Genomic DNA, 24,976 nt, shown 5'->3' with positions numbered 1-24,976 from the left:
TTTTCATCACGTGATAAAGGTTTGTTGACAACGATATTTAGTCATAATTTTCGTTGACGAAAGCAACACTACAGGCACAGCGATTGAGGCATTTTTCTTAGGGATCCCAATTCGTCAGTCACTGACGTAACTCGTAGAGACTGACTGAATGGGAACATCTAGGTTACTAATGCACTGCTCGGCGCCTCAGTGAAAACTTGGTGAGTGTCTCTCTGATGGCTTCCTATATATAGCATGGGCCGTGGTTCGCGATGCAATCTCACTCGCCAATGTCCATTGGCAGAAACCTTGATTAGAAACCTTTTAAGCTACGTTAAGCGTTTTGTCCCGACGGAAGGGAATCCTTGACCTTGAGTATGAGGTATTGAGGGAAACCGATTATAATCCCGTTCATGGTAGAGAAAGCTGTTAACATATGTAGGCTACACAGGGAAAGTAACAATGAAGTTATTGAATGAAACAAACACAGCTTTTGTGTGTTTATCATCTTTTCCGCATATATACTGACACAGATAATCATTTTCATTTTATGAATGAATGGCTTGTTCTTCTAACTGTTGCTGGTCTTCGTCAACAACACGCGCTTTTGCACCCCCTGCTGGTGAGGTCGACTAACAGCAGATGGAGAGTATGCTCGGCAATCTACTGCTTTTCCTGCAATTCCTGGATGTCAATGTTGAATTTACTGTCGAATTTGAACCACTGAATTTGTGGAAGCGAATTTGCAAAGCGAAATAAAATGGACCGAAAATTGCCTGTTGAATATTATAGGTTGTATTTTTAAACATTTTGAATATTTTGGAAGTGAAATATGAAAGGTGAATATGGATTATTGAATTTTGAATAATGAAAATGTGTTTGAAATGTTTTTAATTGAAATATTCACAGCTTAAATATTCAACCATGTTGAATTTCAGCCCATAAAAATGCAAGCCCTAAAAATACAATGCATTCAAATGCAAGCATGGTTAATGCAATGCCTATTTTTTTCAAGTAGTGCAATTCAACAGGCTTTTTATTTCAAAAACATTTGACATTATTTTACTTCCATAATATACAGATTGATTCAACAATACATGACAATGGATGTGTGCTTGTGTATTACCTGAAGAGTGCGAAAGTTGTTTAGCCCGATGAGATCTGTATGTGTATTGAGTTTCATATTAATTAATGCAATCATGATTGATATATGGACCAAATTTTCGGACTCCGTTCAAGGGGGCGTTGTTGAGCCCCCCGGCCACGCCCGGGTACCAGCTTCAGCCTGGCCCTGATGGCCGCGGGTTCTGACCTGACCTGAATCAATCAAATTAACTTTAGCTGGAAAATGACTTTATTCAAGAACTGCATTAAAGCCAAAACAATCTCTGTTACTTTAAACTATCCTTGTATCTCTGTAAAGCCGCTTTGGAACAATCTACATTCTACAATCTACATATAAATGAAGAAGATGATGCAAAGCATCACATAATTAAAACAATAATTAAAAGCAAATCCCCCCCCCCCCCCCCCCCCCCACACACACACACACACAGAGAGAGAGAGAAAATGCTACCAAAATATCTGACTTCCTGTTGGTATAAATACATAAATAGAAATAGAGTACATAAATAGAAATGGCCTTGGCTCTGAAAAGTGTATGCAGATGAGCGTGAGTTTCAGAGGCAGAAAATAGATGAGGTTAGGGTTAGGCCTCTGTGTAATGTCCCTATTTACTGCATGTAATTATAGCACTATACTGATGTGCATCTGCATTGCGTGTGATTGTATGCATATATTGCTCTGCATGTCTTTCACACATATCTCAACACTTTCCTGCCCTGTTAGAGATGCAGATGGGTGGAACCGTTATAGAGCAGAAATGAGAGACAGATGCTTGTTTGTTTATGACTGTTATCTGACAAGACTGTTTCTTTGAATATCCTTGAGACTGAAGTCAATCTGGAATTAGAGCTTCCATCATCATCATCATCATCATCATCACCATCATCATCATCATCATCATCACCACCACCATCATCATCACCACCATCATCATCACCATCACCATCATCATCATCATCATCATCACCACCACCATCATCATCACCATCATCACCACCATCATCATCACCACCATCATCATCATCATCATCACCATCATCATCATCATCATCATCACCACCATCATCATCACCACCATCATCATCACCATCATCATCACCATCATCATCATCATCATCATCACCACCATCATCATCACCATCATCACCACCATCATCATCACCACCATCATCATCATCATCATCATCACTCTCTGCCTGATCTCAGGTCAGTTCTTTACTGGTCTGTCCAGGTCAAATAACTTATTATTACATGTTATGATCCAGCTTGATCATATTTAATAAGCCAGCACAAATGACCTTGTGTTTGGCAGGTCTGGTACTTTGTTTCAAAGTGACTGGATGCTGAGTTTCAATGTTCAAGCGCATGAACCCGAACCAGAAAAAGTCTAATGATTAGAGAATGCCATTCTTGTTTTTAAAGATATTTTGGTAACACTTTAGAATAATGGTCCGTCATTAATAAGTAATTAACTATTAACTAATATAGAAACAAGCTTAACTTATCAGTAAGTAATATCAAATTTAGGAGACAGTTCCCTATTAGGTAATCAATAATTACTGAATGAGATTAGCCTCAATAAGAACTAATAGGTAATTATGACAAATTATAAAGAATTACTAATTAATTACTAATCACAACATTAACGTGTGTAGCAACTCATAATGTAATAACTGCACATAATGTAATAAGTATTACGTTATTATTGTAATAAAATGCTCATAATGTAATCATTTTCTCAAAACGTAATAAAATCGTGAGCTCATAATGTAATAACAATTATTATATTATTTACAATTATAACAAATATTACAATTAATAACAATTATTATATTATTGTCATGCTGTCATAATTGTAATTGGTTTTTTAAGCATAAAACATTAGTTTTCCCTTACAGTTTATTTTTTAAATCTAAGTCTTAAACTACCAACAAAATGCACCAGATTTAAATCTTCATGCAATTATTATTATTATTATTATTATTATTATTTGCTATTACTATTATTATTATTATTATTATTGATGTTGATATTATTATTATCATGGTATTTTACTTCTTATATATACATAAGCCAAAGACACTTAGGCTTAAGTTAAAAGAGAATATCATAAGTCATAAGTGTATTGTGATTGTCAAAACATTTTAGTACTTAAACTGAATTTTATTAGGCTTAGTGACAACATGTGACAATGTTTACACGGTACAATTTCTGGTAAGCTGGGTTTTTTTTCATTATTACTTGACACAAATTTCACAATTTCAATTCAATTAAATTCTTGTGATTTTATTTAATATTGACTCATTTGGATAAATATTAGGTACACAAGATAGGCGTTCGTTTTTCTCAAGAATCTCACCTAATGCTGTACACATACAGAGAGAGCCTTATCAGCTGGTAGTGTTATTTAAGGTTGAAAATAACTCAAATTAAATATAATTCGTTTTTTTATTATAATAACAACTTTATTTAATGATATAATGATATAAGTAAAAATATAATAAATATGTAATATAGAACACATATTTAGCAAAATACTCTGTATAGCTCTTATTTTCTAGCCGGCTATTAGCTAGTAGAGATGAATAGTAGAATTCAGCTAGTAGAATTTCGTAATAAAATTGACAGAATCTGAGAGCTGAGATTTTTAGAGTAACCTGCTCTGTCTAAGTCTGTCGGTCTCCGTGTCATCTTTGCTTCACGATTTTTCTGTGCGTGAGAACATGGATGTGTGTAGTGTGAGAGCGTGTGAAAAGTGTCAGTCGCGTGAGTCTCGCGGTGAATGTGTGAGAGTTGGCAGCTCTGATAGAAAAAGAAAAAAAAAACTTTAAATAATGCTTACAAAATTACTAAATAAATAACACTGGAACAGTTAAAGCGGCCACATCTATGGTTTAACAACACACACACATTTCTGGGAGTCCTGAAGAAAAGCAAGAAAATGTTTTCAGAACTACATCTTCAGACAAACACTACAACAGTCCAACCTTATATTCAAAGTAAAAGAATGTTAAACATGTATGTTGAAATGCAACATTGAATAGTGTGATGTTCTTCTACTAGATGTTCTTTATGGTAAACCATCCATAGAACACACGTCTCATTACAATCCACGCTTCTTCAGTTTTAGAGCAAGGCCTCTTTATCATGCTAATGCAACAGTCCTCGTCCATCTCAAGTTGCAAAAGATCTACTAAAGCTTCTCTGATATATACGCTGTTAGACCTTACCAGGTTTTTTCACAGTAAAATACTGGCAACACTGTTGCCAGTAATATGCTGTTAATTGTGCAGTTCTTTACTGTAATCTACAGTATGTTACTGTAAAAATGCACTAAATTAAAACTCGAGTTAACTATTTTCACTTGCAGAAACCGACTGCCTTAAATTGACCAACTGTCATTTAAGTGTATTAACTAAAGTGTATAATGCATTAATAATGTGAGCAAAGTATTACTCTGAACTTATTTAATTTGAAGCCATTAAAAAAACTATTGTACATAAAAAGATTTCCTCTAGACCAGCAACTACACAGTCACCGCCTGTTAAATAAAGCAACATGCAGCGTATCATCACTGTTTGTAGATCTTCTCCTGGACTGAAGCACAGGCTCTACTCTTCTGCACAATGGTGACCCACAAAACTCAATCTTACAGTAAACTACAGGCAACAGTGTTACCAGTATAAACCTGTTTTATAACTTACAGTTTATTACTGTTAAAATATACACTGTTAACCCTTTCAACCCCACAGGGAAATCCACACTACAAAGAGTAAAAAGTAACATTGATGCAGTGTTGCAGTGAGATAATTAAGGGAATATGTTGAATAATAAGTGAATAAGTGAAATAAGTGAATGAGAAGAACTACAACTGACTTCCAGCCATTACACATTATTACACTTATTATTAACCAGTATGACTTTATTTCTGTCATACATCTACAGAAGTTGTTATTGAGATGTTTAATTGAAAATGTTTGGTTTGAAGTTACCATTATAGAGATCAGTGCTTGCTTTAGTTGGGATGCTGACCCTTGACTTTTTAATCAGTAGATTTTTCTCTGAGTGCTTGAACTGTGTTTTTGCAGATCACACTTGTGCACACACACACGGTTTGTAAATGGTTGCGGTTATATGGATTATGATGACAAAATCATCATATAGCCTGTTCATTCACTAAATCGCGTTCAGTTTTTAATTCTGTATCAAAAGTGTTTCATTATCACCACTGTAAAACTACAGTAATAAGTTACGATGATATTTTTTTTTTTACACATAATTCACAACCTAAAAAGTTAAGTCTGAGTTAAGTAGGAGTTCAAAATGTTATAAAACACTATATTATTTCAATATTCTTCAGAATAACTGATTACAGAAACATTGTTCTATTTCAGATTGTAGATTAACAGATATACAGTATGATAAATATGAAATACCCACAAATCCAAAGCTTATTCACTAGTTAAAATCAGAGAATCAGACATGTCCGGGGTGATTAGGTAATCATCACAACAGTCAAAAACACCTTATCATCTTTCTCTTTACTTTTTATTGCCATAACAAATGTGTTTTTTAAATACACAGTTAAAGCAGCCAGAGAAAATGTAATGTTAGAAAGCCAAGGGTCAAGAGACCATCTAAAACAAACACTGATCTCCATCATGGTGACAACAAACTTTATTATTTTCAATAAAACATCAACAACTAAATATCTGTTAATTCTCAACAATAACTTTTGTACGAATGTTAAATAATGTTAAACTGGTTTGTAAACTGGTTTCACACTCAGTGTTGCTGGAAGTCAGTTGTAGTTCTTGTGTTTCTCTTTTCTGTTCTTGTTTCTCTGTTCTTCAGTGATTCTGCTTATCAGGTGTTAATCAGTGTCTCAATTCACTCACTTCTTTTCATTCACTCTGTCAAGGGGACTATATTAGTGAACTAATGTAGGGAATAGTGAATGAGGGTATAGGGTGTGATTGGGAAAACATCCTCTGAGTGTAATTCACAGTATATTCCTGTAGGCTATTTTTGTTTTCTACGGTATATTACAGTTTTAATGGAAAATGTTATGATATTGTCAGAATTTGGCCTTTTTTTTACAGCAAGGGTTAACAGTGTATACCAGAAGAATGGCTGGGGAAGCTCTCTGAAAATGGCTCAGAGTTTATTAAAAGTGTGAAGCATAGACATGTCCATGGACAGACAAATCTTAATAATCGATGAAAGTAGAGGCAAATATGGGCTAACAGCCAGAGAGTCAAGACTAAGATTAGCATTGACACAAGGATATCTGTTAGTGTCATAGGATTATGACCAGGGTCCATATCTGAATCAGGAATACGGCCAGGATGAAAGCCATGGTCCATGTTTGAGTGAGGAATAGGGCCAGAGTTAGTGGTGGAGACAAGACAAGTTGCGACTCTGCCTCCTTAATAGACTGAATAAATGGAGATACTGTCCCATGAAGACTAACATAGTGGTCCCCATGACCTTCTGCAACGAGGCCCAGAATTTGCAGACCTTCACTTCAATGACCAGATGGGGATAATAAAGTAGTCACTTCTACACCAAGTGTTGATACAACGAGAAACTGTATATTGAATATATGACTAAATCTAAAAAAAATAAAAATAAAAAATAAAATAATTAGAGAGTGACATTTTTGGGGGGGGGGGGGGGGGGGGGTCAAAGCAACTCAGAGTGATGGAGCATGTCATAATCACAAAATTAGTACGATTTTTATAAAAATAAAAGTTCACAATGTAGCCTATAATAAGCCTAATTTTCCTTTAATGTAATATCTTATTTTACATAAACTTCGTATTTTACATAAACTATTATTATGTTCTGAGCTTAAATGTATTGTATTGAAAGATAATTATTATATTGTAAACACTGTTTTACATTATGTGCTGGTATTACTGTATAAACTGTGAACATTATAAGTTGCCACAGTGTGTTCGTAATGTAATACATTTCTCATACAATAACCTATTACATTATGTGAAAAACTGTTATTACATTGAAAAATTATTATTACATTATGAGCTCAAGATTTTATTACGTTTTGATTTTATTACATTATAATAATACTTATTACATTATGTGCAGTTTTTACATTATGAGTTGCAACAACGTGTGTCTGAGACATAGGCATAATTTGCGGGTGGGACGGGTGGGACATGTCCCCACCACTTTTTGCCAGGGTCGATATTGTCCCCACCACTTTTTAAAACATCTCGCGGCACGAATGTACCAATTAAATAAATAAAACATCTCCAGTTAACTGGCAGAGCATTCATTTCGTTCGTTTGTTAAATAAGAGACGATCTAGTGCTGAAATGTGTTTTTTAAATCAAGTGATCAAAGTGTTCGTTGCCGCTGCGATCAGTGGCGCGGATACAGTGTTTTCTCGTGTGGCTCGCGCACACACCGCACTGCGCACACGCCGCACTGTCTTCACTCGGACGCACGCTTCAATACGTTGCGGATACTCTCTATTCGTTCTGGTGAAATCACAAAACATAATGCACACAAACGTATCCCTGCTTGATATACAACCACTGATGAACATAATCGGTTTTGATGAGAAAAAAAACTATAGGAGAAAAAAAAATTATGTGAGTGCGGATTAGAACCCAGAACCTCTGTCACGCTTGCCGAAAGTTCTAACACTGGACCATTAAGATACACATTCATCAAATAGGCGGATCTATGGATTTGTTCACACGAAAATTCTCGGCACTGACAACATGTATTAGGATACATCTCATTAAACGACTAATTAAACCCCATGTAGCCTACTATTTAAATCGATTGCTGGACATCGTAATGTTATTCGTCTGGAGTGTTGGGTTGGTGTGCAGGGTATAGCTCTTCAGTGGTTTGCTTCGTAAGGCAGGTCAGTTGCTGTGAATCTGGGAGACTTCTCTTCCACATTGGCCCCTTTAGTTTGTGGTGTCCCTCAGGGGTCCATTTTGGGACCGTTGCTGTTTTCGCTCTACATGCTTCCTTTAAGCAGTGTTTTTCGAAAGTATAGCATTTCATATCATTGCTATGCAGACGATCTCCAATTTTACTTTCCTGTGAGGCTAGATAAAACCTGTTCGTTGGACAAAGCACAGGAATGTTACAATGACATTAAACTCTGGCTTTTCCAATTAAATGAGAGTAAAACTGAGGTTTTGATTGTAGGCTCTCCCGTCTCATCTAGCCTTCATGATCATTTGGGTTCTTTATCCCTAAAGAATGTGAATCACGTAAAGAGTTTAGGGGTAATCATGGATTCATCACTTAACTTTAAGAAACAGATTGGTGCCGTTGTCAAAGGAAGCTTTTTTAACCTGAGATCAATTGCTAAAGTAAAGCATTTTTTATCCAGTAAGGATTTAGAAATTGTAGTTCATTCTTTTATTGCATCTAAGCTGGACTACTGCAATTATTTATATATCGGTCTCCCCCAGACTCTGCTTGTCCGCCTACAGTTAGTGCAGAATGCAGCGGCAAGGTTTTTAACGGGGGTGCGAAAGAGAGAACATATTACTCCGGTACTGCAATCCCTACATTGGCTTCCGGTCAAATTTAGGATTGATTTTAAAATTCTCTTGTTTGTTTACAAGGCATTGTCAGGCCTTGCCCCCCAGTACATCAGTGATCTTATAGTTCCTTACTCTCCTTTTAGAGTTCTCAGGTCCTCCGATCAACGACTTTTAAAGGTACCTCGTTGTAATTTAAAATCAAAAGGAGATCGTGCTTTTTCCATGGTAGGTCCCAAACTCTGGAATAGTCTCCCATTCCATGTGAGGTCAGCTCCATCGATTACAACTTTTAAGTCTTATTTAAAAACGTATTTATTTTCTTTAGCTTTTGAATAAAGTATGTTTGTTTTGTTGTATGATTTTCATGTTATTATTTTGTAAAGCACTTTGGGGCAACTTCTGTTGTTTAAAAATGTGCTATATAAATAAAGTTGCTTGCTTGCTTGCTTATTGTACATATATCTGATTTAGCATTGTATTAGCAACACTGTTAGACCTTACCGTTTTTTTTTACAGTAAAATACTGGCAACACTGTTGCCAGTAATTTACTGTTAATTGTGCAGTTCTTTACTGTAATCTACAGTATGTTTCTGTAAAATGCACAAAAACTCGAGTTAACTAATTTCACTTGCAGAAACCTTAAATTGACCAACTGTCATTTAAATGTATTAAACTAAAATGTATAATGCATTAATAACATGAGCAAAGTATTACTGTGAACTTATTTCATTTGACAACAAAACTTTTGTAAATAAAGAGATTTCCACTGGACCAGCAACTACACAGTCACCGCCTGTTAAATAAAGCAACATGCAGCATATCATCAATGTTTGTAGATCTTCTCCTGGACTGAAGCACAAGCTCTACTCTTCTGCACAATGGTGACACAAAAAATAAGATTTTACAGTAAACTACTGGCAACAGTGTTGCCAGTATGTACCTGTTTTATAACTTACAGTTTATTACTGTTAAAATACATTTTGTGGGTGTGTCTTTTTATCTTACACTGTTAACCCTTTCAACCCCACAGGGAAATCCAGACTTCAAAGAGTAAAAAGTAACACTGAGACAGTGTTGCAGTGAGATAATTAAGTGAATATAAGTGATTGTTGAGCATTAGTGATGAACACCTGCTGTTAACATGCAGAATCACTGAAGGAAAGAGGAACACAAGAACAGAAAATAGAGAAACACAATAACTACGGCTGACTTCCAGCCATTACACATTATTACACTTATTATTAACCAGTATGACTTTATTTCTGTCAAACAGAAGTTTTTAATTGAAAATGTTTGTTTGAAGTTACCATTATAGAGATCAGTGCTTGCTTTAGTTGGGTTGCTGATGCTAAAACATTAGTGTTTCTAGTGTTGCTGCTTGAGCTGTGTTTTTGCAAGTCACACTTGTGCGCACACAGTTTATGAATGATTGTGGTTGTAATGCTTATGATGACAAAATCATCATATTGCCTGTTCATTCACTAAGGAATTAATTCTTATTCATTCAGAGTTTTATCCTCGATCAAAAGTGTTACATTAGCATAACTGTGAAACTACAGCAATAAATTACTATGACTCATTTTTTTTTAACACATCATGCATAAACCAAAAAAAACAGAGCTGTTTTAGAAACACAGAGATTTCACAATTTAGCACATTAATCTCAACAATGGTGGCAATATTTATTTTTTATTATTATTATTCATGCAGCAGTGCATGCTGGGAGTTTATATTATCCTGGAACCCAGCATGCATTGCGACATTCTTTTCACCATTGTTGAGATGCATATGCTGATTGTTGATATCTGTGTGTGTCTGAACCAAGCAGGAGTAAAATAAAATTGAATGCACTATGATTGTTATTTTTCAGAAAACCTGATTACAGAAATAATGATTTCATTTTGTAGATACACAGATATATTCTAAATATGAAATACCCATAATTTCAATGAATATATACTGGAAAAATCTGAAAATCAGACATGTCCAAGATGATTGTGACATCATCACAAAAGAACAAAAACACCTGATCATCTTCCTCTTGACTTTTTCTTGCCATAACAAATGTGTTTTATAAACACACAGTTACAGCAGTCAGAGAGAGATGAATGGTAAGAAGTTAAGGGACAAGAGACCAACTAAAGCAAATACTGATCTCCATCATGGTGACAACAAACTTTATTATTAACTAAATCTCTGTTAATTCTCAACAAGAACTTTTGTACATGTATGAAATAAATAATCGTAAACTGGTTTCACACTCAGTGTTGCTGGAAGTCAGTTGTAGTTCTTGTTTCTGTTCTTGTTTCTCTGTCCTTCAGTGATTCTGCTTATCAGGTGTTCATCAGTGTCTCAATTCACTCTCTTCTTTTCATTCACTCTGTCAAGGGGACTATATTAGTGAACTAATGTAGGGAATAGTGAATGAGGGTATAGGGTGTGATTGGGAAAACAGCCTCTGAGTGTCGACTTTGAGCACTGTTCATTTACAGTATATTCCTGTAGGCTAGTTTTGTTTTCTACGGTATATTACTGTTTTAATGGAAAAGGGTATGATACTGTCTGAATTACGCCTTTTTTTACAGCAAGGGTTAACAGTGAACCCCCACCCCACCTGTCCCACCCCACCTGTCCCACCCACTTTTTAAAACAAAGTTACGCCACAGGTCTGAGACGTTAGCAATTGTCTTTTTTTACTCTCAACATGGTCATAAACTGCATCACTAATTACTCAAGTGTTACTTAGTCACTACTATGCAGGAATGATCTGGACCAGTATTTTGAAATACATCTTTTTCACTTAAAAATTATGGGCGAAATCACTAGTAGTTCCTGCATAGTGAAAAGTATTTGCGATTTTATTTAAATTTTTTATGTGGCCTACTGAGAAACGGTAGTTATTGTAAAAAAGAAAAAAGAAAAGAAAAACTGTAATACAGAAGCAGGGCCACAATCAGAAAACTGTTGTAAATACCAAAAAAAAAGCTGGTAAATACAAAATGTATATGCTCATTTAATTGAAAAATAAATAAATAAATAAATAAACAATGTATCCAAATGTTCCACAATAGTTTGACCCTGTTAATTAATATAATATAACTGTGATAAAAATGCAGATACAGTTGAAGACCTCTGAAGCCTCTGAAAGCCACCTCTGTCAAAAATGAGATAATAATATTCTCCGCACATAGTATACGTTCATCAAATACTTTCACTTCAAACTCACTATATCCCAGACTCAGCCCATTCAGAAATGCCTTGGCTAGAAACCTCTACATAGGAGCCTGATAAAAATGTTCATATTAAACAGAAACTTTAGACGGACTTAGAGGCTTTTACATCTGAAGTCTTCAATCACAGTTGCTTTTACAATCGCTACACATTTCTCAATATTAGGTCACTTTCACCCCTAAAACCCCTAAAACCAGGAAGAGTTTCATGATGTGTGGAAGAGATGGATGGATGTACAGAACTGTGAAGGTTCTAGTTCTCCCTCTCTCTTCTTTCCTCGTGTGTTTTCCTTGATCCATGTTCATGCATGTGAAACAAAATCATTCTGAAGCCATCCTGTTTTACTAAAAGATGACTGACAAAAAATATTACTAGATAAACTACCTGGGCAGACTTTCAGCTGAAATTGCAATTAGTTTTGTTTGTAATAATTATTATTTTATTTCATTATAAATATTCTTCCGATATTTTATTATAATTCCTGCAGAAATGTGCAAAAGTTTGCCATCATTCTGATTTGCTGATAGCTTTTATCAGTTTGTTAGCATTCAAAGACTGTGCTGCAAATATATAGTGTTTTGCAGATGGTGAAGAATGAATGACAAAAGTGTTCATGAATTTGAGAAAATGTGGTCATTGAATGCATTTTGTGTGAGAGCAATGAAAAAGGATTCACAGTTTGTTCTGCATATAAACTTCTGTGTCACTGAATGTGTGAAGAGTTTCGACGAAAATGTGAACTATTTTTAGCCAGTAACAGCTTTTTTTCTTCTTCCTTTTCCAGTAATGATAGAGCAGTATATCCACTCAAACTAGATAATCTGCAAACATTTAGTATTTTTGAGATTGTCAGTTTATAACTGTGTCCGCTTAGCTGATTAACAGAAGTCAGTCGGGCTAGTTTCTGATTTCAGATTGTTATTATTAAAATATTTTGATAATTTAAATTTGCTATCATTTAATTGTATTTAATTTGACTATAAACTATTCTTGGAGCTCAATAGCAGCTGGACTGAACTGTAGGAGCAGCAGGAGCCAAACATTCAGATGTGGATGAAAATAAATAAATATATTCATTTATTTAAAGTATGTTTAAACAATTTACAGAAAATGGAAAATTATTGTAACTTGTTTAATTTAATGAGCCTAAATGAATAAATCTGCATTCTTTCAGTAGTTGTCTTAATTGGGGCAGAAGGTCATGTGACCTGTTATTGACATCTTCTGCCAGCCAGCTGAAGATTGAACCCACACACACAGTCTACAGAGTGTGTGTGTGTTTGTCCTCGGGGTTCACCTCACACAACAGGATTACCGATCGTAAATATTCATGCTGGATATTTCATGATTTGAGATCGCTGTTTCAATATTGTTATGATTCATCTGTAGCATTCTTTCAAAGGCATATGCCATTTTTAATTTCCTTAAAGGGGTGGTTCAGGATTTTCGACATCGGACCTCATTTTCAAGTGAGCCTGGTTGTTATTCATCAGTGGAGACAGTTTTCAAAAAAATTCATCCAGTCCTTACTTTTGGATAGTTCGCCGGTGCTAGGCTAGCGCGAGTCAACGGTGCACGTTAGCCTGCCATTAAAAACAGTTTTACCCACTCCACAGTACACCAAAAGCAAATAAATTATGCAATGTGATGAAAGGGTAGTTTGATTTCTGACATTATTCTCTCAACAGACATTTACATCGATAGTCTGGCGTTATAATGTATTTGCTTTTGGTGTACTGTGAAGTGGGTAAAACTGTTTTTAATGGCAGGCTAACGTGCACCGTTGACTCGCGCTAGCCTAGCACCGGCGAACTATCCAAAAGTAAGGACTGGATGAATTTTTTTGAAAACTGTCTCCACTGATGAATAACAACCAGGCTCACTTGAAAATGAGGTCCGATGTCGAAAATCCTGAACCACCCCTTTAAAATGGTAAATGGCCCAACTTCACTCTTTATAAATATCTTTGTCATTTTTCTGGTGAAAGGAAACAATACAAAAGTTGCTATAGTAAACTGTAAAAGGCAAGCTGGTCTCTCAACCCAAACCCCTCTAAAACCATTAAAACTGTTTGGCCAGACTGTGAGACCAGTTTAGGGTGTTCTTCTTAAAAGGTTTTTTTTTTTTTTTTTTTGGAACTCAAAGTGCAGCAGTAAACCTAGACCATGGAGGACAACTACGACAGAGATTTCATCAACTCTGCCGCAGCTTATGATTATCATGTTGTCTATCCTAGATATTCTAAGTCTTCTATTATCAGACTGTCCATCTTCTTCATCACTGCTGTGTGTGTGGGGGTGCCGTGTCTGATTTGGGCTTTTTATTTAGTGCATCTTCAGAGAAAGACCAGAGGCCGGATCTCAGCCTTCATCATCCTCCTCCTCCTCTGTGACCTGTTGCAACTGCTCTTGTATATATATACAGTGTCAATGCTTCTTTCTTTCAGGTTTTTCCGTGTCTTTCACTCAGACATTATAATATATGGATATTGTTATCTGAAATTGTGTGGCGTTCACCTGCAACAGCTGGTGTCTCTGGAGGGGGTTCTGACACTGAAATATCCACTGATCTCTGCTAAGATTTTCTCAATCCCCTGTTACATCATAATCTCCATCATTATACTTATTTTTCCTGTAATCTGTGCATTATTGGGGGCTTTCATTGGCCCTGGTTATGTTTTTTATCTCGCTTTTGGCTCAATTCTGGCACCTGTGTGTTTATTGGTTGTCACAGGCATAATCACATGCAAAGCCCCGCCCACTCCTGCCAGAACACCTGTCAGTAACAATAGACCAGGCGCATCGTTGTTTCTTGTTACCATGGTTACCGTAGTTGTGCTCTATTTACCATGTGTGTTGGTTTACTGTGTGGAAATCCTCTTTCACATGCCAGATTCTTGGACCGTGATGTCTCTCTGCTTGTTGAGTTTGACAGTGGTTTCAGAGCCTCTCCAGTGTGTGCTGATCTGTAGAGAGAATCTCAACACTCAGACCAAACAAACACACATAGAGCTCAACTCTGAACAGACATCAGTCTGAACTGAATATCCAGACGAGGCTTATGTCTATAAAAAAGAAAATTGGTTAAACTTTATTTTGATGGTCCGTTTAACACATTCTGTTGACTATAAGTAATGTTGCACGTACATGTGTACTAACTCTCATTAGAGTGTTAGTAGAGTATTAGTAGACTGGTAGGGTTATGGTTAGAATAAGTTGACATGTAGTTGCAAAGTTACTTATAGTCAGTAGAATGTTCAAAAGGAACCATCAAAATAAAGTGTTACCAAAAGTTTTAAAGAAATATAATCAAAAATGCTTAATACATTTTTCTCTTGTGCTGAAGTTAACAAAATGGCTTAAAATGGCTTATGACACCTGTACACACACACACACACACACACACACACACACACACACACACACACACACACACAAACACACACACACACACACAGACACACACACACACACACACACACACACACAGTTGCAGCTCATACAGAACGCTGCTGCCAGAAAATATGAACATATCACACCAGTCCTCGGGTCCTTGCACTGGCTTCCAGTTGCATTTAGAATTGATTTTAAAGTACAGTTACTTGTTTATAAATCACTCAATGGTCTAGGACCTCAATACATTGCAGATATGCTCATCGAATATAAAACTAACAGATCAGTCTGATCATCAGGATCACGTCAGTTAGAAATAATACCAGTGGTTCACTCAAAGCAAGGAGAGTCTGCTGAGTCTGGAACCAGTAGAAGAGATCAGACGTGCTTTAACAGTAACATTCAGATCCAGACTCAAAACACTCTGACTGAGCACTAGCTGTGCCACTGTGTGTTCGACTGATTGCATTTTATCTTATTTATCTAACATCTTTTTATTCTTTTTAGAACTGTTTTACTTATGCTGTTTTGATTTTTGGTTAGGGCTGTCTGGTTGGAAGAGTTGAGAGGATTGGGAAGTGAGACGGTGATTACCGAAAGCCACCAGAGGCGACAGTCACTAGGAAGTCGGGAATTGTTACTAGTGTGTCTCGCGATCCGAAGCTCTCTGACTCTTCCATTCACACAGAGGCGCACCGAATTTAGTGATTCAGGACTCTCTGCTTTTATTGATATTTTTACCTTATGCATCTGTTGTGATTATTTTATGTCAATTTAAATTCCTTCTCTATGTAAAGCATTTTGAATTACCATTGTGTCTGAAATGTGCTATATGAATAAACTTGCCTCGCCTACTGTGTTTATATACAGCTAGTTATAAATACTGTTTCAAAAATAAAACATGAGGATATCACCAAAAGGATCCCATGTTTCACACTGACACAATTTATATATAAAAAATAACATGAATAGTTTTCTCAGCCTTGAATCTGTGTGACTGTCAGGGTTCCTGAGTTTCATTGTGTGTTTCTCCCACTGCTTCCCAAAGAACACTGAGCGTCTCATTTCATTCCTGGATGACCTCTGTGTGTTTGGGTGTGGAAATGTGGGAACTCCCATGCCGTCACTGTGAGTGCTTTAGGATGCATTCCCAGGATGCTGTCACATTTTCTCCCACTTTACTTTCCACTCCTCATCCCCATAGAGGAACTCTTTCACATGATCAAATGTCCCACCTGGATGCAATGAATGCTGGATGCTTGCCCCTTACAGAACAAAAATATATGGGAATATACTGCAAAATATAATGTGATATATTACATAATACTTTTCCATATATGGGAAACTTGTGCTTATATTTTTCAACATACTGCAATATATGCTTTGACCATGTATGGCTATATGTTAATGAATATAAAATATTTATAAATCAAGACAAAAATAGCATTACATGTAATATTAACAAAATTTTATATTTTATTGTGTACATATTTTTCACATACATGTTCCCATATAAATGTGAATGTAATTACATATTGACATTACAATAATGTACTGTCATATAGCGCCCCCTACCGTTTAAGAGTGGATGGCTGGAAAATTCATGCAATGGTGGGGAAAGAGTAAAGTAGAATTAAAGTAAATTCTAAAAGTAATCTACACAAAAATTCAGATACGCAGAATTAGAAATATTTCTGTTTTATATCAATATTCTAATCAATATTTTCAAACAATGTAAGTTTCATAAGACTATATGAAAAACTATGTAAAAAAGTATATTTAATAGGCTACTCGATCAAAAGATTTAACACAACAGTTAATTATACTTTTAAGTATATTTCAATCAAAAGATTGAGTACAAGTACAGGCCAAATATCCTTGGACTTTTCTCTCAGTATAAGTCAAGTACACTTAAGTGTAATTTTAAGTATATTTCTGAGAAGTATATAAAATGTAGACTGAAAATATACGTTCTTATTTTTAGTTTAAAAGAAGTATACTAATAGAACACTTGAATAAACGTATTTTTCGTAAGGGAAAGTTAGTTTTGATTGATTCACTTCTGTTGCGAAGATCATTAGTTATAAACTTAGGGGCCGCTAACACGACACCGTTCTAACAGAAAACCCTTACCGCGCTCCGGCCTGTTCATCCGCACAACAACAGTGCCTGGCGGCTCGAGAACACAAACCATGAAATAGATTCCAAGGTGCAAGCCTTGAAAAATGTTGGGGGGAAAAGTTATCTCTGCAAAAACGCAAACCTTGATAAAACGCAGACGGCGTGAACATGTGTATTACGTGTTTAGTCTATAGGTATGTGCGTTTGAATAAATATGTGTGCAGGCGTGTAGTCGTTCTTTACAAATTGACCTCAACCAATTACTTGTCTGGCCTTAAAAATGTATAATAGTCAAGTCAAGTCAAGTCAAGTCAAGTCACCTTTATTTATATAGCACTTTTTACAATATAGATCATTTCAAAGCAGCTTTACAAATAAAACAGGAAAATGCAACAAAGTTTGTTTCCAGAAGAAAACAGCGTCACAGTCCAGCTGAAGTAAGTTCAGTGATGTTTCATTTTGTTGTAAAGAAGTTATTAATTTAGTTCATTTATCTATATATAGCTGCAAAACTGTGATGTCATCGTCCAGCTCAGTTCAGTTCTCATATAATGGTGTCAATGCAGGCAGATCAATATTATTGTTGAATATTAAATTAAATGTTACATTTAATGTCCCCAACTAAGCAGGCCAAAAGCCAATGGCAACAAAGGTGAAAAAAGGCGAAAAAGGCGACAATGGCAAGGAACCAAAACACCATGAGTGACAGAATAGAGAAAAACCCTTGGGAGAACCCAGACTCAGTCGCTCAGTTCTCCTCTGGCCAACGAGCGAACAGTGTATGATTATGATTCATGCAGTAATCCAATCCAGATTCGAAAAGTGACTTTCAAATGAAAGATTGGTATCAAAGAGCACACCCAGGTTCCTAACCGACGACGAAGACTTAACAGAGCAGCCATCAAGTGTTAGACAGTTTTCTAGGGTATACGTGCAGAGGTTTTTGGTCCAGTCATAAGAATCTCTGTTTTTTTCAGAATGAAGTAGTAGGAAATTAGCTATGCTATGCATTCTGTTAATGCATTCCATTAATTTCTTGAATTGGCAAGTTTCGTCAGGGCGCTAAGAGATATAGAGCTGAGTATCATCAGCATAACAGTGAAAACTAATGCCATGCTTCCTAATGATATCTCCCAATGGTAGCATGTACAGAGTGAAAAGTAACGGTCCTAGTACTGAGCCTTGTGGTACGCCATACTGAACTTGTGATCGATGAGACATCTCTTCATTTACTGCTACAAACTGATAAGTCAGATAAGTATGATTTAAACCATGCTAATGCAATTCCACTAATGCCAACATAATTTTCGAGTCTATTTAAAGAATGTTGTGGTCAATAGTATCAAATGCAGCACTAAGATCGAGTAACACTAATAGAGAGATACAACCACGATCAGATGATGATCTGAGATGTCATCGCTCTGCTGCAGAATTTCAACAGCATCAACATTGATTCTGTGTGATAATATTAGATCTAGAGTATGATTACGACAATGAGTGGGTCCTGACACATGTTGTCTAACTCCAATAGAGTTCAGAATGTCTGTAAATGCTAATCATCTTTTTCATTATCTACATGTATATTAAAATCACCAACAATTAGTACTTTATCTGCAGCCAGTACTGACTCTGATAGAAAGTCAGCAAATTCTTTGATAAAGTCTGTATGGTGTCCTGGTGGCCTGTATACAGTAGCCAGCACAAATCTCAAATGTGATTTATCATTTACACTAGATAGTGTTACATTAAGCACCAACACTTCAAAAGAATTATAATTGAAACTAGACTTCTTAGTTATTCTGAAGATATTACTATAAATTACAGCAACACCTCCCCCTTTGCCTTTCAGACAAGGCTCATGTTTAGGTGTAGTGAGTTGTAGTGGCTAAACTTGATTGGTTAATGATTTATCAATCCTCTAAAAGCAAGCAATAAGAAATCACACAGCCTTGACCTAACTAAACCTAAGGTTACTCGAGGTGGACTTAACCTGTATGAACTGAACTCAAAGTGTTTTTGAATAAAAGTGTATAAGCTTGATCCTCTGCACTGCTGAAAAATCCAGCATTGCTGGTCTTCAGTATATCTTTTGTGCTGGGACCTACATGGGATGCTGGTTTGCTGGTCACCAGCATGGGAGTGCCATATAGACCAGCATTGTGCCTGGACCAACACAGAACTTATGCTGGGGTTTTCAGCAGGGCTAATAGTAGCTGCATCTCTTTACTAATATTGTTTGACCTTAGTGCTGCTTTTGACACTGTGGACCACAACATTCTTTTGGATAGGCTTGAGAACCACGTTGGCATTTGTGAGCAGATATTAGCATGGTTTAGATTATATTTATCCAATTGCCAGTTTTCCTGTGTTGTGAAGAGATGTAAGATAGCACATAAGTTATATATGAAGTGCCACAGGGATCAGTATTAGGCCCTCTGCTTTTTTCATCGTATATGCTTCCACTTCGGGACATTATCAGGAAACATGGAATATGTTTCCTCAGCCTTCTTTCACCTTAGAAACTACGACAAATATCTGTTTCAAATGCTGAAAAACTAATTAATGTATTTATAACCTCCAGATTTTATTTTTGCAGTGATTTATTGAGTGGTTGTCCTGCTGGCTCTATAAATAACCTCCAATTGGTTCAGAATGCAGATTCTAGAGTACTTATTAGAAACGTGAAATATGATCACAGCTCAATTTGATCTACATTATAACCACCTGTCAGGTTTTGTCTCAGTTCTGCTAATTGTAATGTGTGGCACTTCCCAGATGAGGGGCTAGAGGTTAAAGCTGTGCTGGTGAGAGCAGGTGCCGAATAACAGTTCAGTTGTTACTGGCATACATGGCATTCTGTACCATTTATTACACTAATTATTACATACAAAGCCTTGAACTGCCTTGCTTTATTGTATTATAATCCTTCACGGTCACAACAACGACAAAATTCTGTCCTGTTGATTGTAACTGTGGTGGTGGCGCAATGGATAAGACACATGCCTTTGGTGTGAGAGACCCGGGTTCGAATCCACTGTGAGACACCAATGTGTCCCTGAGCAAGACACTTAACCCCTAGTTGCTCCAGAGGCGTGCGACCTCTGACATATATAGCAATTGTAAGTCGCTTTGGATAAAAGCGTCAGCTAAATGAATAAATGTAAATGTAAATGTAACCAAAATCAAGAAATTCACAAAAGGAGGTAGATCCTTTTCCTACCTCGCTCCTAAACTAAACTAAACTGCTATGGGATAGGATAAATGAAGTTCCAAACTTAGGTTTGGGAGGACCCTAATCATTCACTCCTGTCAATCATCATTACGAGCGTACAGTATATAAGCACCAGTCATTGCACCGTCCCAGAGACAACTCTTCCGGCATCCCTCCACTCCACTTACCCATCTTTTACTCTATTTCTCTTTCTTCCTCTACGTTTGCGGTATATTCATGGGTTTTCTCCGGACAAATTTTTACCGGTCCATTCAGCGAACAGAGGGAGTGGCTGAGAACGATGACGTTGTGCGCTAGTTTGAGTTGTAGGGTTACGTCACGACCAAACGTTAGCGATTGGTTATGGCAGATCCAGAGTGGCTCTTGGCAGATCCAATAGATTTAAACTTCAACATAGTACCTGCCTTCAAGGAAGTTAACACTTGTCAATGGAGAATGGCCAGACTCTCTGTACAAATGAAATGTACGAGAGTCTGGTAGGACCAAGGGGGTAATATTTCAGCCGGAAACTGAAGCTTCCCCGGGGGCCGCCATTGATTAGCAGACCATCACCTGCTGTTAGCATTCCATTGACTCCCATTCATTTTGGCGTCACTTTGACAGCGAATAACTAAATCGGAGGCGTTTAAAGACTCGATTTGTCCATTATTTATTTCTAAAGAAACACGAAAATGTATAAAAGGCTCCATTACCTCTTATCTTATGTTATGGCCCCGTAGAAGCAGTTTTTGTAAAAATAGGCTAACGATTGCGTCATAACCACGCGACTCTCTGTCGCACAGTAGAGAGATTACCGTATGGACAGGAGGAGAAGCTCACAGGCAATCGGGGGGACGTGGAGGCAAAATGACAAAATAATTAATCAGAATACTTAGCAAAAGTTTCTCCTGCTCCTAGCTCATGGACACCTCCTACTCACACTCTCCGTCTCTGCAAGTTTCAGAAGGGAATGATTCAGATTTCTCTTGGCACAGCCACTAGAAGACAGACGGGTTGCTCACGTCACATCTACGTCATCAAGCTCAGTTTGAGTCTGCGCAGTATCTCAGCCATCAGGAAGTGAGAGCTTCTAATTGACTTCACTTTTCTCCGTTGAATCCAATGGGGTCGCTGTGTCCATTTCTTTTACTGTCTATGGGTAGGACCAGGCTAGGAGAACTCATGAAATTATAATCAAATGTGACTTTGTAGCCTGGACCATAACCATATAAACCTTCATAACCACATTAACTGTCTAAAATAAACTGGTAAAATAAAAGTTCAAAAGTTTCAATGTCAATGAAGTTTATTTAACACAGACACAATATACACATTTAAGAGTATACACCTCCAAAACGTGACCGCATGAAATGACAATAGATAACCTTTTAAGATTTTAAGTATAAACCAGATGTGCCATCAACATAAAACATGTTATTTATGAGAACTATTTGTGCAAATTATTCACTACATTAATATTATTAAAAGACATCATGCTGATATTTCAACAAAAAGAATATGTCAGAATGTCTCTGGTAACCTTTTTCTAATATTTAAATACAGCTCACAACATGTTTCCCTTTAAATCAAAACCCAGAATTGGTCATAAAACATTTCAGTTCTCACAGAAACACCTGTGAACACACACTGGACACAGAACTATGAAGGAAACTACAGTGGAGAAACTCAAAAACACTGGAATCAAATATACACGCATACCACCAATAAATAATACTTAATTTCATATTTACAGCACACTAAAAACATTAAGCTGTCTGTTAATAGATATTTCTCTCACACGAATAATTTATTATGTAAAGTGTACAATTTACATTTAATGGTGCCCCAATCTGTAAATTCAATGCGATTTTTCTGGAAAAATAAAGAAAAAAAGAAAATATAATGTAGTCGATTTTTAGATATTTAGCTCAAAGAATACTTCAGAATGAATCTCACAAAACTTGTCAAGGACATGCTAAGGAAAGTGTATTTTGCATAAAAAGAAGCCCATTTTCACTCTGTAATTGTAACAATAAAGTCACAATGAAAAAATCTTAATGATCCTAAAATTCTTCTTCTTTATATTCATAAACATGCTTATTAATGAAATGATTATCACAGGAAAAAATCCATCAGCACCCCAATCACACATAACGACAAGAAATGAATAACATTAACTAAATATTGTGTAACTAAAGCAAACACTAGTGCTGTGAGGAATGTGGCTCTGCGTCCTTCACTCGGTCTGAGGCACAGAGATGGCGGGACCCTTGGGGTCGTCGAATCGGTCCATGGTGCGCAGCTGCATGATCATGTGCAGGCCGTACGTGAGAACCAACACCATGAGCAGAGACGTGACCAGACCCATCCAGATACCAGGAGTGAAGAAACTAGCACAGTCACTGGCGTACGAGAAATCATTCCCAGCGATGTTAAAGCCCTGGACCTGAGAGAGAACAGAGAGAGAGAGAGAGAGAGAGAGAGAGAGAGAACAGAGAGAGAGAACACAGAGAGAGAGAGAGAACAGAGAGAGAGAGAGAGAGAGAGAGAGAGAGAGAGAACAGAGAGAGAGAACAGAGAGAGAGAGAGAACAGAGAGAGAGAGAGAGAGAGAGAGAGAGAGAGAACAGAGAGAGAGAGAGAACAGAGAGAGAGAGAGAGAGAGAGAGGAGAGAGAGAGAGAGAGAGAGAGAGAGAGAGAGAGAGAGAGAGAGAGAGAGAGAAGAGAGAGAGAACAGAGAGAGAGAGAGAGAACAGAGAGAGAGAGAGAGAGAGAGAGAGAACAGAGAGAGAGAACAGAGAGAGAGAGAGAACAGAGAGAGAGAGAGAGAGAGAGAGAGAGAGAGAGAGAACAGAGAGAGAGAACAGAGAGAGAGAGAGAACAGAGAGAGAGAGAGAGAGAGAGAGAGAGAGAACAGAGAGAGAGAGAACAGAGAGAGAGAGAGAGAGAGAGAGAGAGAGAGAACAGAGAGAGAGAGAACAGAGAGAGAGAGAGAGAACAGAGAGAGAGAGAGAGAGAGAGAGAGAGAGAGAGAGAACAGAGAGAGAGAGAACAGAGAGAGAGAGAGAGAACAGAGAGAGAGAGTTTGAGTTTTTCACAACAACTTTTATTTCTCAGAGCTTCACATTGTAATTGTTACATTCTAATCACAATCTTGTCACATATCATTATTTCTTCCGTACCCTAATACTTATTGCAATACCAAATCAAAAAACAACATTTCATCCACAACTGTGCAAATAGCTTCATTGTGTCCCCACCTTTGCAAAAAACCTTCATAATCATTAACCAACTTATAAAACTTAAAATCAATCAGAACCCGACTTTTCACCAAATTTTTAAAAACAGTCTCAACTTTCTGCCCCACTAACCCTTCTAGTTTTCTTTTCCTTGAAATATATATAGCTCTTTTAGCTTGTCCAATCAAGAAATTTAGCAATTGACATTTACTTTTTTGTGCCGCTCTATAGCATGGACCAAGAATGAAATTCTGAATGGAGAAATTGTCACCAAAATTAAGAAACATTAACTTCAGTATACTAAACAAATTCGTTAATCTTAAACATTCTAAAAAGCAGTGAAAAATCGTTTCCCTTATTTTACAGAAAGGACATTCATCAGACACATTAGAATTAATAACGCTCACAAATGCATTAACAGCAACTGTGCCGTGCAATATTTTCCATTGAAGATCACCAGTGTGCTTTTCTAATGGTGGTTTATAAATAATTCTCCATACAGGTTTAACATCATCTTCCAACCCCAGTTTTTCTCTCCACACTGTATCCTTTCGTTCTTTAAGAACTGTTTTGTTTAAAACCTTTACACAGCATTTATATAACACTTTACTTTGAACATCTTGAAAATTCAAATTCTCCAGACCTTCCAAATCCAAAAAAACCCCACTTAAACCCTTTAAATCAGGAGTAATTAAAATTATTGGAAATGGATCTGAAGCAGTATAAACCACTTTGCCGTTATAATATTCTTTCAACAACATTTTTTCTTCTACTGTCAACCTTTGCAATAATAAATCTAACACTTTTCCAACTTGTCGTACAGATTGAATTCCCAAATGAGAGACCACAGCTTGAGAATTACATAGCTCAGGACCACCAATGTCCATTAAATGATGTAACTTCAATGTTTTGGATGAACACAGTATTTGAGATAGTCCTGGTGTGGCTTCACAAGCCACATCCAACCTCGCTCCATGAACAAGAGGTTCCTCAAGCAGCCAGTACAGAGATGTTGTGTCTTGCCTCTGTTTTTTAAAAAGTTGCCAAACATTAAAAAGTCCTTTGTAGAATTGAATTGACGTATTAAACTGTAGCTTGCCAAAGTCTGTAAAAAAGAGTCCTGAGTTCAAATTCAATCC

At 36.7% G+C, this 24,976-nt stretch overlaps 1 protein-coding gene across 1 annotated transcript in view; it reads right to left on the bottom strand.

The window, feature by feature from the left end:
* Positions 1 to 21,886: 21,886 nt before the first annotated feature.
* Positions 21,887 to 24,976, bottom strand: part of atp6ap1a (ATPase H+ transporting accessory protein 1a) — a gene marked incomplete at its 5' end in the record, with an annotated part of 64,988 nt that continues 61,898 nt past the window's right edge. The window contains 1 exon segment of the mRNA XM_082146025.1: positions 21,887 to 23,044. Coding sequence (XP_082002151.1) covers positions 22,835 to 23,044 — 210 coding nt within the window. The 3' untranslated portion in view covers positions 21,887 to 22,834.

This window comes from Leuciscus leuciscus (genome assembly GCF_965113295.1).
Source record: "Leuciscus leuciscus genome assembly, chromosome: 18".
Classification (NCBI taxonomy): domain Eukaryota; kingdom Metazoa; phylum Chordata; class Actinopteri; order Cypriniformes; family Leuciscidae; genus Leuciscus; species Leuciscus leuciscus.
Note: the sequence above shows the minus strand (reverse complement) of the source record. Positions and strands in the feature narration are given on the sequence as shown.